At 38.4% G+C, this 15,551-nt stretch overlaps 1 protein-coding gene across 1 annotated transcript; it reads right to left on the bottom strand.

Moving 5' to 3' along the window:
* Positions 1 to 66: 66 nt before the first annotated feature.
* Positions 67 to 10,777, bottom strand: LOC122211757 (ferritin light chain-like). The gene is made up of 2 exons (XM_042925167.1): positions 10,754 to 10,777; positions 67 to 860 (listed from the first exon to the last, which is right to left on the bottom strand). Exons 1-2 carry the CDS (start codon positions 10,760 to 10,762, stop codon positions 636 to 638), a joined length of 234 nt encoding a protein of 77 aa, XP_042781101.1. The 5' UTR covers positions 10,763 to 10,777; the 3' UTR covers positions 67 to 635.
* Between the last annotated feature and the right edge of the window lie 4,774 nt (positions 10,778 to 15,551).

Consider the following 15,551-nt stretch of genomic DNA (forward strand, 5'->3'; position numbering starts at 1 on the left):
CAGGCTCTGCCCGGACGGCAAAAAGTCTGCTTGGGATTCTCTCTCCTTCTCTCTTTGTCCCTCCCACCTCGCTCTCACGCATGTGTGCACACTCTCTCTCTCTCAAAATAAATTAATTAAAAAAACATTTTTTAATAGTCATTGTTTTCTCAGCTCCCCAAGCTCTTAAAATCCTAGAATCATCTCTACTATTCACTTTGCTTCTCCAGTGCCAGCTTCAATCATTGGAGCATAATTAATCGTTTCTTCATCAGGTCTCCTTTACCCACCTTTTCTGTCCACTCTGACCAACTCAACGCATATCTCAATTATGGACTCAAATTACCCTGCACCCGCACTAGTAATTGAAGATAGTTCTTGCCTTCAACGAGTTCAAATGAGACATATAAACAAATATAAGTTGGCCCTTGAATAATGCGGGTTTCAACTGCAACAATCCACCAATAAGCCAGAATTTTTCTTTTTTTCTGCACAAAATTTTATTGTCTCCATTTGGTCCGCAGCTTTGAAGAAGGTTCCAGGGTGGTTGAAAAGCCTCCTAGTGACTGCAGGGATAGGCTCAGGCAAAAGCCCTGACACCGTGGGGCTCCAGAGGTTCCCAGTGGCGACTGAGGGTGAGCCTTTCCAAGAGACACTCACCCAGCCCCGCCTGGAGGCCAGCCAGCCTGCACAGTCAAGTTGTTGCCCATCTTCTTGAACAGTTTCCTCTCCTCATCCAGGAAGTGGTTCTCCAGGAAGTCACAGAGATGGGGGTCTGCCCGGGGACAGGCAGGACATGCACAGTTCAGTACATGCAGCTTCAGGTCCTTCTCCGTCCAGGGCCATGGCGGCTTCCATGATGTCCGCGGTTTCTGACTGTCCTGAAAGAGAGCACAGCCACGGAGCTGGTTTGTTAAGGTCAAGGGACACGTGGCACCCTCTGGCGGAAAAAAAATGGCCCATGCTCTCAACATCCACATCCTCCAGGTGGAAACAGTAGCGTAGAGAAAGGTAGGTGCCCAGGTCCTTGGATGCACACTGATCAGGTAGTCCATGGAGCCTTCACCTCCGTGGAGTAATTTTGATGAATGTGATCGTTCACGGTTGATCAGCAATGAGGTGCTAAGCTCAAGAAACAGTGTTGGCTTGCCCTGGAGATAGAAGATGGTAAGAAGATGCCTTCAGAGGTTTCAACTGGAAAAGAAGTTGGAAGGGTGGTGGGGGGCTGGAAGAAGCTATTCCCTGGATGTGTTCCCTCCCAACACTGTTGAAGCAAGAGACAGATCCTGTGGATCTGCCTACACATAGATTTTTTTATAGTACACTAGTGTAAGTGTATATTATCTTCCTTATAATTTTCTTAATAACATTCTTTAACTTACTTTGTGATAAGAATATATAATACATATAACACACAAAATATGTTAGACTGTTTATATTATCAACAAGGCTTTCAGTCAACAGTAGGCTATTAGTAGTTAAGTTTTGGAGAGGTCAAAATTTATGCCCAGATTTTTTATGTGAGGGGGTAGTTTCGGTGTCCCTCACCCCCTGCCCCCAACCTTGTTAAAGGGTCAGCTATAATACAGTGTGAGAAAAATGCCTGAGAAACTCATAATTTAATTATAAGTTTCCCCTAATCTCACTATCCCTAGCCTCTTCCCTTTTTTTTTTTTTGAGAGTTCATGAGCATTTAATAGCACTTCCTGTTTAGACATACCATTTCTTTTACATCATTATTTACTTATTTATTTATTACTAAACATGAATTCAAGGCAAGTATGCAGTTTCTTTTATACTAAAGCAAATCAGGAAATGAAGACAAAATTGCCATCATCGAATGTTAATCTCCAGAGGGGCACCTGGGTGGCTCAGATGGTTAAGCGTCCCATTCTTGATTTCAGCTCAGGTCATGATTTCATGGTTTGTGTGATCCAGCCTTGCAATATCAGCCTCTGCACTCATAGGGCAGAGCCTGCTTGGGATTCTCTCTCTCCCGCTCTCTCTGTCCCTCCCCCACTTGTGCACCTGTTCTCTCTCTCTCTTAAAATAAATAAATAAGCTATAATTTAAAATGCTAACATCCAGAGAACAACATCTCCACAAAGTTGGCCTGAAGACACTCAGATTCTACCAGTTTTTGAGATGTTCCATATTTAGGTAGTATAGACACTGCAGTTACTTTTAAGCTTTTTCTTTTTTTTTTTTTAATTTTTTTTAATGTTTTTATTTTATTTTTGAGACAGAGAGAGACAGAGCACAAGCAGGGAAGGGGCAGAGAGAGAGGGAGACACAGAATCCGAAGCAGGCTCTAGGCTCTGAGCTGTCAGCACAGAACCCGAAGCGGGGCTCGAACTCACAGACTGTCAGATCATGACCTGAGCCAAAGTTGGACACTTGACCCACTGGACCGCCCAGGTGCCCCACTTCCAAGCTTTTTCTGAAGTCATTATTTGGATCTTTGCAAAAAGGTTTTTCTCCTACTTGGCAGCAGATGAACACACATCCTTCACTAGGAAACTTCAGCCCCTCTCCTAAGACTGGTTCAGCCTGTGCACAGTTGGACATCAGCCATTCCCTCCAGCATCCTCAGAGCGAGTAAAGTTGGCAAAAATTGTCTTGCCACTGTGCTGCTCCATAGCCAGTTGCCATCATGAGGGCACATGACCACAGGGTCTCTGGGTGACACCACCAGGGGCTGGGGCCCCATAAGCCTCTTCCCTTTTAGATAATATTTTTAGCTAATCTATCCTGAAGGATTATGTGCCAGGCATGTATGAAAGGACCAAGCATTTTACATACTTCCTCTCATTTACTCCTCACAATAACCCTAGAGATAGGTGGTATTATTATTCAACACCTCCATTTTAAAAATAGAGCAACAGTATTTTTCACCACAATGAAAAATAAAACTTAATTAATAAATTAAGTTCTTTAATGAGGGAACTAAGGCTCAGAATGGATAAAGTATTTGCCAAAGTTTATACAGCAAATAAATAGTCAAGGCTATGGTTCTGATTCTATACCCATGCTCTTTACCTCTGTGCTATATACTGTATATTATCACCAGATTCGCTTTCTTTTTTTCTAGTGCTTATTTTATTTTTGAGAGAGAGAGTGAGAACACGGAGGGGCAGAGAGAGAGAGAGACAAAGGATTCAAATCAGGCTCTGCTCTGAGAGTGGAGAGTCCAATGTGGGGCTTAAACTCACCAACCATGAGATAACGACCTGCGTCAGACACTTAACCAACTAAGCCACCCAGGCACCCCCCAGATTCATTTTCTTAAAGTATTCTGTCACTCTCTTTTCCAAAACACATTTCCCACAGGATCAAATCTTTAGCAATTTTCAAGGCCCTTATCACCTAACCACAGCCTCTTTTACTAACTTTACTATTGCCAATACAAACTCCCTCTTCTTCCGAATGAACTCTACACACTCCCATACATACCAGCTCATTCTAATCCATTCCTCTCCCCAAACCTGATGTGGCCTCCACCTCTCCAACCATTTAAATCCTGCCTATGATTCAAGACCCACTCTAAGTCATACCTTCTCCATAAAAACATTCTTAACCAGCAAAAGCTCACCCTCAGGGCCCTCTTCTCTGAAATCTCAAACTTCACTATGTGTACCATTAACTTGATACATAATTATAGACTGCATTTGATTGCTTTTTAATTTACAAGCATCTAAACCTTAGGAGCACCTGGATGGCTCAGTCAGTTAAGTGTCCAACTCTTGATTTCCAATCAGGTCATTGTTTCATGGTTCGTGAGATGGAGCCCCAGGTCAGGCTCTGCACTGACAATGCGGAGCCTGCTTGGTATTCTCTCTCTCCTCTCTCTCTCTCTGCCCCTTCCCCTGCTCACTCTCTCTCTCTTTCTCAAAAATAAATAAATAAACATTAAAAAAATTTAAACCTTACCTGTGAACTCCAACAATGATCCTAATCTCAGCATTTCTTTATATCCCCTACTTATGCCTTTTTTTTAACATTCACTTATTTTTAAGAAGAGACACAGAGTGTGACTGGGGGAGGGGCAGAGAGAGAGGGAGACACAGAATCTGAAGCAGACTCCAGGTTCTGAGCTGTCAGCACAGAGTCAGATGCGGGCTCAAACACCAACCACAAGATCATGACCTGAACCAAAGTCAGACACTTACCCGACTAAGCCACCCAGCTTCCCCCTACCTATGCCTTTAATAAAGAAGGAGCTAAACAAGTGAATACTAGGACATCAATAAATGACTCATAACTCAGCTAACACTTTGGGGGGTTATAGGAATTGGAAATATAAAGATTACTGCTTGTTGAAAATCAAATGCATATAAGCAAGGAAAATGTCACAAATATAGCTCTTAAGCACATACACTAACTTTTAATTAATTTTCCAGTAGACACAAGTGTATTTTAGTATTTTAGCATAAGCACACTGATGTAAAAACAAAAAAAAAATAACAGTCTAAAATACTATTAAGCCACTAAGCTATACATTTTTAATAATACTAAAAGGGAATTTACCCAACTCAAATATCTTGTCAGAATCTAGATATCAGAAGAAAAGGAAAACTGAGGAATCACTGGGAAGAGATACTTCTCTTACTCCATGGAGGACCTAAGAGAGAGAGATAAGAGTAAGATATAAGAACTCCCCTGCACAACAATGTGCTTCTGAGAAAAATTATAGAACCATTTACTTTGAAAGTCTCTAAAAATATGGATATAGGAATAATCTTTGCAAACATCCAGATCATGGATTCATTGATTTCCCAAATCAAATCTCAAAATGATTTATTTTTCCAAAGTATTCTTTTTCCTAAGAACAAGACAGCAGAGTTAGAGACTTTTAAGGTCATGTCCAACACCATAACCATCCGACCTCTCTTTCTTTCCTGCTGGTGACTCTCCCTCCTAAGCTTTGGAAGAACTTGATCTTTCTAATGATGCATCCAACATCCATTAACCCAAAAACAGTGTTAGCTGAGTTATGGACCTCTTAAAATTCCCTGTGGTGTAATGGCAAATTCTGGCTCTGGTCCTCTATAGAATGACACATGTTCAAGCTGTAGTCAGAATGATGAAATGTATGCCATGCAAATGGAGCCTACTTTTTGCGTAATATCAATACTTTCTATTTACACTGATAATACCTTATTCAATCTGCACAATATATTGCTATTTAGTCTCTCTTGGAAACAGTTTGCTTTATGATTCATTAAGTAGTTAAGGTTGCTCTTTCACAACAAGAAGGATGCATTCGTGCCCCTCAACTACACTCTAAGAGTCATGAATATTTAAATTAGGACATTATAGCCAAACTAAATAGCATATTTATTGTAGTCCTTGTCATTTTTAACCTGAAAAGGTATTGTTCCCTGACACACAGGATAAGAAACAGAATGGTGTGGTTAAAAAAAAAAAAAATGTGGTATTGGAGGCAGAAGATCCTAGAAGCCAAATTCCAGCTCTACTACTTATTTCTAGTGTAACTTTGAACAACGTACTTAGCCCCTCTAAGATTCAGTATTTTCTTTCTTTTTCTTTTTTTAAGTAGGCTGTACACCCAGCACAAAGCCCAGTGTTCGGCTTGAACTAATGACCCTGAGATCAAGACCTAAGCTGAGATCAAGAGTCAGATGCTTGAGGGGCGCCTGGGTGGCTTGGTCAGTTAAGCGACCGACTTCGGCTCAGGTCATGATCTCACGGTCCGTGGGTTCGAGCCCCACGTCGGGCTCTGTGCTGACAGCTCAGAGCCTGGAGCCTGCTTCGGATTCTGTGTCTCCCTCTCTCTCTGCCCCTCCCCTGTTCATGCTCTGTATCTCTCTGTCTCAAAAATAAATAAACGTTAAAAAAAATTTTTTTTTTTTAAAAAAAGAGTCAGATGCTTGGGGTGCCTGGGTGGCTCAGTCGGTTAAGCATCCAACTTCAGCTCAGGTCATGATTTCACAGTTTGGGGGTTCAAGCCCCCTGTCAGGCTTTATGCTAGCAGCTCATAGCCTGGATCCTGCTTCAGATTCTGTCTCTCCCTCTCTCTCTCTGCCCACACCTCCCCACTCGCACTCTGTCTCTCAGAAATAAACTTTAAAAAAAATTTTTTTTCAAAAATAAAGAACACTAATTCAAAGGGATACACACTGCTTGTGTTTATTGCAACATTACTGAACCAGCCCAAGTGTCCATCAGTTGATGAAAGTATAAAGAAGATGTTGTATATATATTTATATACATTATATATACATATAATGGATTATTATTCAGTCATTAAAAAATACTGAAATCTTGCCATTTGCAACAACATGAATTGACCTAGAGAGTTACAATGCTAAGTAAAGTATGTCAGAGAAAGACAAACACCGTATGATTTCACTCATATGTAGAATTTAAGGGGTGCCTGGGTGTCTCAATCAGTGGCTGAGCTGTCTGTGCTACAGCTCAGAGCCTGCAGCTTGCTTTGAATTCTATATCTCCCTCTCTCACTGCCCCTCTCAACCCATGCTCTGTCTCTGTCTCTCAAAAATGAATAAACATTTAAAAAAAATTTTGTTTAAATAAATAAATAATTTAAGAAACAAAAACAAATGAGCAAAGGGGAAAAAATAAGACAGAGAGAGACAAAGCAAGAAATACTCTTAACTGTAGAGAACAATCTGGCATTACCACAAGGGAGGTGGGTGGAGGGATGGGCTAAATAGGTGATGGGGATTAAAGAGATGAGTGCAGGGCGGTGTATGGAAGTACTGAATAATTATATTGTACACCTGAAACTAATATACAACTGTACGTTAACTAACTGGAATTAAAATAAAAACTTAAAAAAAAAATGAGCCATTAACTGCCCAGAACAATGGATGAAAACAGACCATATTATGGCACATGAATATGCAACTTAAGAACCCTGGAACAATTAAAAGATTCACCAGAAAGAGAAAGAAAAAGAAAAAGAAAAATAGGGGAGAAAGGGGATCCATATGAATGATTTTGAATTTCTCAACAATCCTGGAAGCTAGATGACAATGGCATTCTATACTGAGATGTTCAATCAAGCACTATTTTTAAACATACCAAATTTATTAGATGGAGGTAAAGCAGTGCTTAGAGGGAAATTTTTAGCTGTAACACCAAAATTGTAAAAACCTCAAATCAACATGTAAACCTCCACCTTAAGAAACTGGAAACAGAAGAGCAAACCAAACTGAAAGCAATAGAAGGAAGGAAATAAGAGACATTAGGATAGAAATCAATGAAATAGAAAATAGAAAAACAATAGAGAAAAGGCAATGAAAACAAAATTGGTTCTTTGAAAGTATCAATAAAATTGACAAACTTTCAGCTAGACTAACCAAAACTCATTTAAGTTCCTACTCTAAAACTGACATACAAGCTGTCTGAGAGCTTTATATTCTAAGTGACAAGAAAACCACTTATAGGGAAGTTAAGAACTAAAAAGTTACCCTAAAATCCAAGATTGATGATAGTCCTTGACAAAAGAATTGATATTGCCCCAAAGTTTGTAACCTATCAGTGAAATAAAGTCACTTCCCAACACATAAGGTTGGTTTTATGATCCCATGTTTAACTTACAGTCTCACACATCTGTGTTCACCTCTACTAAGGAAGGGGTTAGACTCACCTATACTAAGGAAGCATTGGCATGCAACAGAGGAATATATGTCTAAAGATATTATATAACATATATACAAATGTACAATAAAACCTTGGTTTGCAAGCATGATTTGTTCTGGAAACATGCTTGAAATCCAAAGCACTTGTATATCAAAGCAAATTTACCTATAAGAAATAATGGAAACTCAAAAGTTTCATTCCACAACCCAAAAATATTCACATAAAAATGATTACCATACTGTAATGTAATACAAAATAATAAATAAAATACAAAATATTTTTTAAAATGAAAAAATTAACCTGCAATTACCTTTGAAAACCTTTGTGGTTGGTGTGAGAGAGACAAAAGAGAGAAAGGATACTGTGTAGGACGACTTTCACTATCACTAACAGAATCACTGCTGTCTAGTGGCTCAATGGCATCTTTTTCTTTTCATGAAACTTTAACAAGGAGCCTATCCAATGACACTTGCTTTGGCCTCCTTTTGAGGATTTCACGGAAATGTGACATTGCATTGTTGTTAAACAGATTCATGGCTCATACTGTTACAGCCTTACTCGGGTGGTGCTTTTCCACAGAATTTGGCAACGTTTCCCACATTTTACACACCTCCCTAATCTCATTTGAAGTGATAGATTCCTCTGCCTTTTTCTCCTCCTCTGCAGACAAGATCTCCTCCATAACCTCTCACTGTTTTTTTTTTTTCAGTAGGTTTTACTTTTTATTTATATTTTCATGGCCACTTTTTATTACTTTGATAGTTGACAGATGATCACTTAATATGATAGTGCTTATACTTTCACAGATTTACCAAACACTTGTATTCTTACGACTTTTTTGTTTTGAAGACAATTCTTTTCTTGCAATAAAAAAAATTATTTTCAAAGAGAACTGCTTTCAAAGTTTCATTTACATTGGTATATTAGAGAGCCTTGACCTCTGCAATTACATAATAATTGAATTAACTATTCTTAAATATCTATCAATTTAGTCTGATTTAATTTAATCTTTTATGGTTTCTTTTAATTTTATATTTTTTAATTTACATCCAAATTGGTTAGCATATAGTGCAACAATGATTTCAGGAGGAGATTCCTTAATCCCCCTTACCCCTTTAGCCCATCCCCCCTCCACAACCCCTCCAGTAACACTGTTTGTTCTCCATATTTAAGAGTCTCTTATGTTTTGTCCCCCTCCCTGTTTTTATATTATTTTTGCTTCCCTTCCCTTATGTTCATCTGTTCTGTGTCTTCAAGTCCTCATATGAGTGAAGTCATATGATATTTGTCTTTCTCTGACTAATTTCGTTTATCATAATACCCTCCAGTTCCATCCACATAGTTGCAAATGGCAAGATTTCATTCTCTTTGATTGCCAAGTAATACTCCATTATATATATATACATGTACATATATGTATATACATGTACATATATATACATATATATACATGTACATATATATACATATATGTACATGTATATATATATATATATACACCCCACATTTTCTTCATCTATTCATCCATCAATGGACATCTGGGCTCTTTCCATACTTTGGCTATTGTTGATAGTGCTGCTATAAACATGGGGGTGCCAGGGGCACCTGGGTGGCTCAGTCGGTTAAGCGTCTGACTTCAGCTCAGGTCATGATCTCACGGTCCATGAGTTCGAGCCCCGCGTCGGGCTCTGTGCTGACAGCTCGGAGCCTGGAGCCTATTTCCAATTCTGTGTCTCCCTCTCTCTCTGACCCTCCCCTGTTCATGCTCTGTCTCTCTCTGTCTCACAAATAAACGTTAAAAAAAAATTGACGAAAAAAAAAAAAACATGGGGGTGCCTGTGTCCCTCTGAAACAGCATACCTGTATCCCTTGGATAAATACCTAGTAGAGCAATTGCTGGGTCATAGGGCAGTTCTATTTTCAATTTTTTGAGGAACCTCCATACTGCTTTCCAGAGTGGCTGCACCAGCTTGCATTCCCACCAGTGCAAAAGAGATCCTCTCTCTCCACATCCTCGCCAACATCTGCTGTTGCCTGAGTTGTTAGTGTTAGCCATTCTGACAGGTGTGACGAGGTATTTCATTGTGGTTTTGATCTGTATTTACCTGATGATGAGTAATGTTGAGCATTTTTTCATGTGTCAGTTGGCCATCTGGATGTCTTCTTTGGAGAAGTGTCTATTCATGTCTTTTGCCCATTTCTTCACTGGGTTATTTGCTTTTTGGGTGTTGAGTTTGATAAGTTCTTTATAGATTTTGGATACTAACCCTTTATCTGATATGTCATTTGCAAATATCTTCTCCCATTGTGTCGGTTGCCTTTTAGTTTTGCTGATTTTTTCCTTTGCTGTGCAGAAGCTTTTTATTTTGATGACATCCCAGTAGTTCATTTTTGCTTTTCTTTCTCTTGTCTCTAGAGACATGTTGAGTAAGAAGTTGCTGCAGGCAAGATCAAAGAGGCTTTTGCCTGCTTTCACCTTGAGGATTTTGATGGCTTCCTGTCTTACATTTAGGTCTTTCATCCATTTCGAGTTTATTTTTGTGCATGCTGTAAGTGGTCCAAGTTCATTCTTCTGCACATCACTGTCCAGTTATCCCAGGACCACTTGCTGAAGAGACTGTCTATTCCATTGGATATTCTTTCCTGCTTTGTCAAAGATTAGTTGACCATACGTTTGTGAGTCCATTTCTGGGTTCTCTATTCTGTTCCATTGATCTGAGTATCTGTTTTTGTGCCACATAACCTCTTACTCTTGCTCTTGACACAGATCCATCAGTTCATCAGTGGTCAGCTCCTGGCCATGTTTCCCCACCAGCTCTTGAATGTCACCCTCATTCACCTCCAGTCCCACAATCTTCCCCAAGGACACAATTTCATCCACAACTGGTGATGATCAAGCCCCTCTAAGTCATGTTCAAGAACACAATCAGGCCATAGCTCTCCACGCAGAATTGAGGGTTCTCTTGATGACCCCATCCTAGGCTTTATTGATGATCTTGAGGTAGTTCATGATGTGGAAATGATTTTTCCCAAACTCTTAGAAGGTAAGGTTTGATCCTTCAGTCACCTCAAAGCATTGCTGAAAATAGTGCTTTGGTATAAAGCATTCTAAAGTTCAAAATGACCTGCCAATCCATGGACATACCTTGTTCATTCTTCTCGATGATTTCCTTAACTTCTGCCATAGTCATCTCCTTCTTCTTACTGCCTTTCTTTTCAACCTTTTTCTGCATCGGGGCCATTGTATATGCTCTCACAGATGTTGACTACAGTACAGTATCAATAAACTTTATCATATACAGTATTTAATGTAACTGGCAATAAGGCAGCAGAGGCAAGGTTCTATATCTGTAGGCAGCCTGACCTAGAATGAAGCAAAGCAGTCCTAAGCTTCATGATGCTTCTTCTTATATGAAGAAGCAAAGGACTGTCCATTGGTGCTTTGAAGTGACAAAAAAATACACTAGTGCCAGTTGTGGGCACCTTCCAATGTTCTTAAAAATCACTGATTTCTGCCAAACACAATGGCCTGAGACTGAGCATCCAAGCATGGGAAATGATCACCCACAATCCCGCAGCAAGAGAAAGAGAGAGAGAGAAGAACCATTGGCTCAGTTGTGATCATGTGAGATTCAGCATCACTTTCTACTCATATTGCAAAATATTGCTCATTTATCAAATTAAAATTTATTAGAAATATTCGCTCATCTTGCAGTACCCTTGAAGTTACTCACAATTCAAGGTTTTACTGCATATTTGAATGTCTTTGGGTAATTTTTCTTCCATTATTTTACCTCTGTATTGCTTTTTTTCCCCTTTATTCTCTAGTTAACATACAGTGTAGTCTTCACTTCAGGAGTAGAATCCAATGATTCATCACTTACATATAACACCCAGTGCTCATCTTAACAAGTGCCCTCCTTAATGCCCATCACCCATTTTCCCCACCTCCATCAACCCTCAGTTTGTTCTCGGTATTTAAGAGTCTCTTATGATTTGCCTCCCTCTCTGTTTTTATATTATTTTCCTTCCCTTCCCCTATGATCATCTGTTAAGTTTCTCAAATTCCACATATGGTTGAAATCATATGATGTCTTCTGACTGACTTATTTCGCTCAGCATAATATTCTCCAGTTGCATCCACATTGTTGCAAATGGCAAGATTTCATTTTTTTTCATCACGAAGTAGTATTCCATTGCATATATATATACACCGTATCGTCTTAATCCATTCATCAGTTGATGGGCATTTGGGCTCTTTCAGTAATTGGTTATTGGTAGCACTGCTATAGACACTGGAGTACATGTGCCCCTTCTAATCAGCATTTTTGTACCCTTTGGATAAAGTCCTAGTAGTGTAATTGCTGGGTCAAGGGTCTTCTAGTTTCCATTTTTTGAGGAAGCTCCACACTGTTTTCCAGAGTGGCTGCACCAGATTGCATTCCCACCAACAGTGCACAAGGGTTCCCCTTTCTCCACATCCTCACCAACATCTGTTGTTTCCTGAATTGTCATACCTCTGTATTTCTAAGTCCACAAAATACTGTGCTGTGCTTAGGAGATTCATTCAATTTTTTTTCTTTCCCTACTTCCCTCAGGATCCATAGCCACAACTGGTCTTACAGTATTTTAGAAATAAGAGTGGTTGCTGTCTTCAAATTTTATGACTTCAGTCAGTCTTATTCCTTTCCCCTTTGGCTGGAATTCTGTTTAACTGAGTATCCATCTGTCATGTGACCTCCCTGTGTCTGCCTTATGTTTCCACATTTTAACTTAGATGGAATTCTCTTGTGGATGAGAAAGGAGAGAGAGTGACGACTGAAAAGATGGAAGGTAGGGAGTTGAAAATAGTGATACACACACACGGACATATACATACACACACACATAAGCACACACATGCATACACAAAGTACAAAAAAACAAATTACAAAATTATTAAGAGAAGAAAAACTATGTGATTGAAGTAGGTCACAGTTGGGGGTTTCTACATTACAAGCAATGAATGACCTATTTCTTAACAGAAGTAACTACACAGTTTATTTTATTATAGTATTATTTGTTATATTATCTAAAAGAGATACATTTTAGACACTTTTCTACATGTGTGACATAGTTCACAATTATAACATAAAAATAATAAAAACAAAAATGTACCCCAAAATGCAGAAAAGTCAAAATTAAAAATACTTTTAATTTAAAAATATAATAAAACAAAATTTAAAATAAGTGACAAAACTATTAGCTCTTTATCTGACAAAGAGTTTTGCAAATCATTCAACAAAATATAAACATTTCCCAAAAGGAAAATGGACAAAGGCTACTCATTGGCAAGTCTCAAAAAAAGAGAGGAAAAAAGTGAACAGCCAATGTATTAAGCAATGTTCTCTAGAGAACAGAGCCTGCAGAGAGACTTAAGCATGAATGCTTTATGGGGGAGATACAACTTCAGGACAGGGAGGGTGAGGGAATAAGGGAAGGGAGGAGTGAAGGATGAGAAATAAATTCAGATGGTCCTGCATCACCAAAATATGCAGAGCATTTCAGGTCCCAGTGGGTCAGATTATACAGATATGCAGTACCTTAGTCCATGGGTGGGACAGGAATGGAGAGTGAATTTAATTAATTTACAATTTCATTCACTTGACTCTTTCAGCCTGCCCTGCTCGCGCGCTCTCTCTCTCTCTCTCTCTCTCTCAAAATTAATAAATAGGGGCACCTGGGTGGCTCAGTCGGTTAAGCATTCAACTTCATTTCAGATCATGATCTCACCATCTGTGACTTCAAGTCCCATGTCAGGCTCTGTGCTGACAGCTCAGAGCCTGGAGCCTGCTTCAGATTCTGTGTCTCCCTCTCTCTCTCTGCCCCTCCCTACTCGCACTCTCTCTCTGTCTCTCAAAAATGAATAAACATTAAAAATAAATAAATAAATAAATGAACTTTTAAAAAAAGAAAAAGAAATTTCTCTATCTTGAACACCAATCTTACATACCAGTGTTATTAAAGGAATCTTTATAGAATGGGAAATCACATTGTTATAGTTGACAACAGAACAAACAATCCTCTGAATGGTTTAAAAATCCAGTTGTATGTTCTGTTCAATCCTTCAGTTATGTGTGCTTAGGAGGTAATTCTAGCAGAGTATAACATAAAAAAGCTGGCTACAGGCAGCAAAACTGTGGTCACATTCATAATTCTTCTGCAGCCAAAGACAACTTGACATACAAGAGGTTTCGGAACTGCCTGATCATCATATAAGATGATCAAACAATAAAAGATAATAAATGTCTTCAAAAAAAAAAACAAAGAAAAATAATTTTAACTGCTTTCCAAAAGAAAGCCTTAACATTGTACGTTGTAGAGATGAATATCTACAGCACAGAATACACTAGCAACTCATAGTTCCTCACAGAGAAAGTGGTTGGTTGAGTGAAGCTTACCACGAAAGAGTAAGTATTACATGATGATATCTGCTGTGAAGAGCTTCAGGTCACACTGTTCCACCAAAGATGCAGTGAAAGCTGAGACACAGATGGAAAGGCAAAGAAAATTTTGCTAAACTGAAAGCCAATTACGTTATTCCACTGCTACATGTCTAGATCTAAGACTTAAGAACAAAATTGCCCCAGTGATTATATAAAACATCATGTGTAGACAAAAGAATTTTTTTAATTAAAAATATATGTTATTCAGGGGTGCCTGGGTGGCTCAGTCAGTTGAGCATCCAACTCTTGACTTCGGCTCAGGTCATGATCTCATGGTTTGTGAGATCAAGCCCTTCATTGGGCTTTGTGCTGAGCCTGCTTGGGTTTGTCTATCTCAGTCTCTCTCTGTCACTCCCCTGCTCGTGCTCTCTCTCAAAATGAATAAGTAAGTTTAAAATATATATATATGTATGTGTATATATATATATATATATATATGTATATATATATGTGTGTGTATATATATGTATATATATATATGTATGTGTATACATATATATGTGTGTATATATATATACGTGTATATATATATATATATATATATATGCTATTCATTAAGTATCTTTCTCCCATTGAACAAAAAGCTTAAATTTGTGGAATTGCTTCAAAAAAGCTACATAATTACCACTAATCAAATCTTCAAAGACAGAATATAAATAACAGATAAATTTTTACCTTAGTTGGTTACAATTCCAAAGAAGCAAACACTCAATCACTTAGGGCAACATGGCCATTAGCAACAAACATCATGTTTGTCACAGAACTGAGCTGAAAATGAGCATCTCTTTAGTAGCCCAAAGTGGAGTCTGAGGCCCATGAGCAGACCAGCAGCTAAGATATCTAGGTAGACGGTAATGTTCCTGTCCCATAATGTCAAACTTTCAAATTATATTATGAAAATCTTAATATGGAACTGTAGTAATAATTAAGTTTATTGACCTCATTTTGAATTTACTTTGGTAAATTCATTTTTGATGGTTACATTTGCCTTTGGTCTCAGTTCCACTGAATATTGATCTTCATAGTCAATCTCTCAGCATTTGGCCAAGATGAATTTAGTGTTCCTTCACTCTCGATGTACAGAAACCATGGGTGCATTATACAGGTACAACATGAGAAAAAAAAAGGCCAACACATTAGGCATGACTTTCTCTAGGTGCCAGTGAATTATATTCTTCTTTGTACATGTCTCATGTTTCCCAGTTTCTTCAAAAAATATATATTGGTAGTTAGATAAAAAAGAAACAAATGCTCTTTTTAGCAAAATAGCAGGACATACAAATATCATTAAAATGCAGACTTTGATCATTCTGTTTTTATAGTTTATTACAAACGTATCATTGAAAATATTTTAATATGATGACAGAGATGCACAAATTCTAACTCTTGGAGTTCACTTCAGGGCTCTACAAGGATTTTAAGTAGACCTAACACTGCTTGTGCATCTTTATGTTCATG

Source organism: Panthera leo, chromosome F3 (assembly GCF_018350215.1).
Source record: "Panthera leo isolate Ple1 chromosome F3, P.leo_Ple1_pat1.1, whole genome shotgun sequence".
In the NCBI taxonomy this organism is placed as follows: domain Eukaryota; kingdom Metazoa; phylum Chordata; class Mammalia; order Carnivora; family Felidae; genus Panthera; species Panthera leo.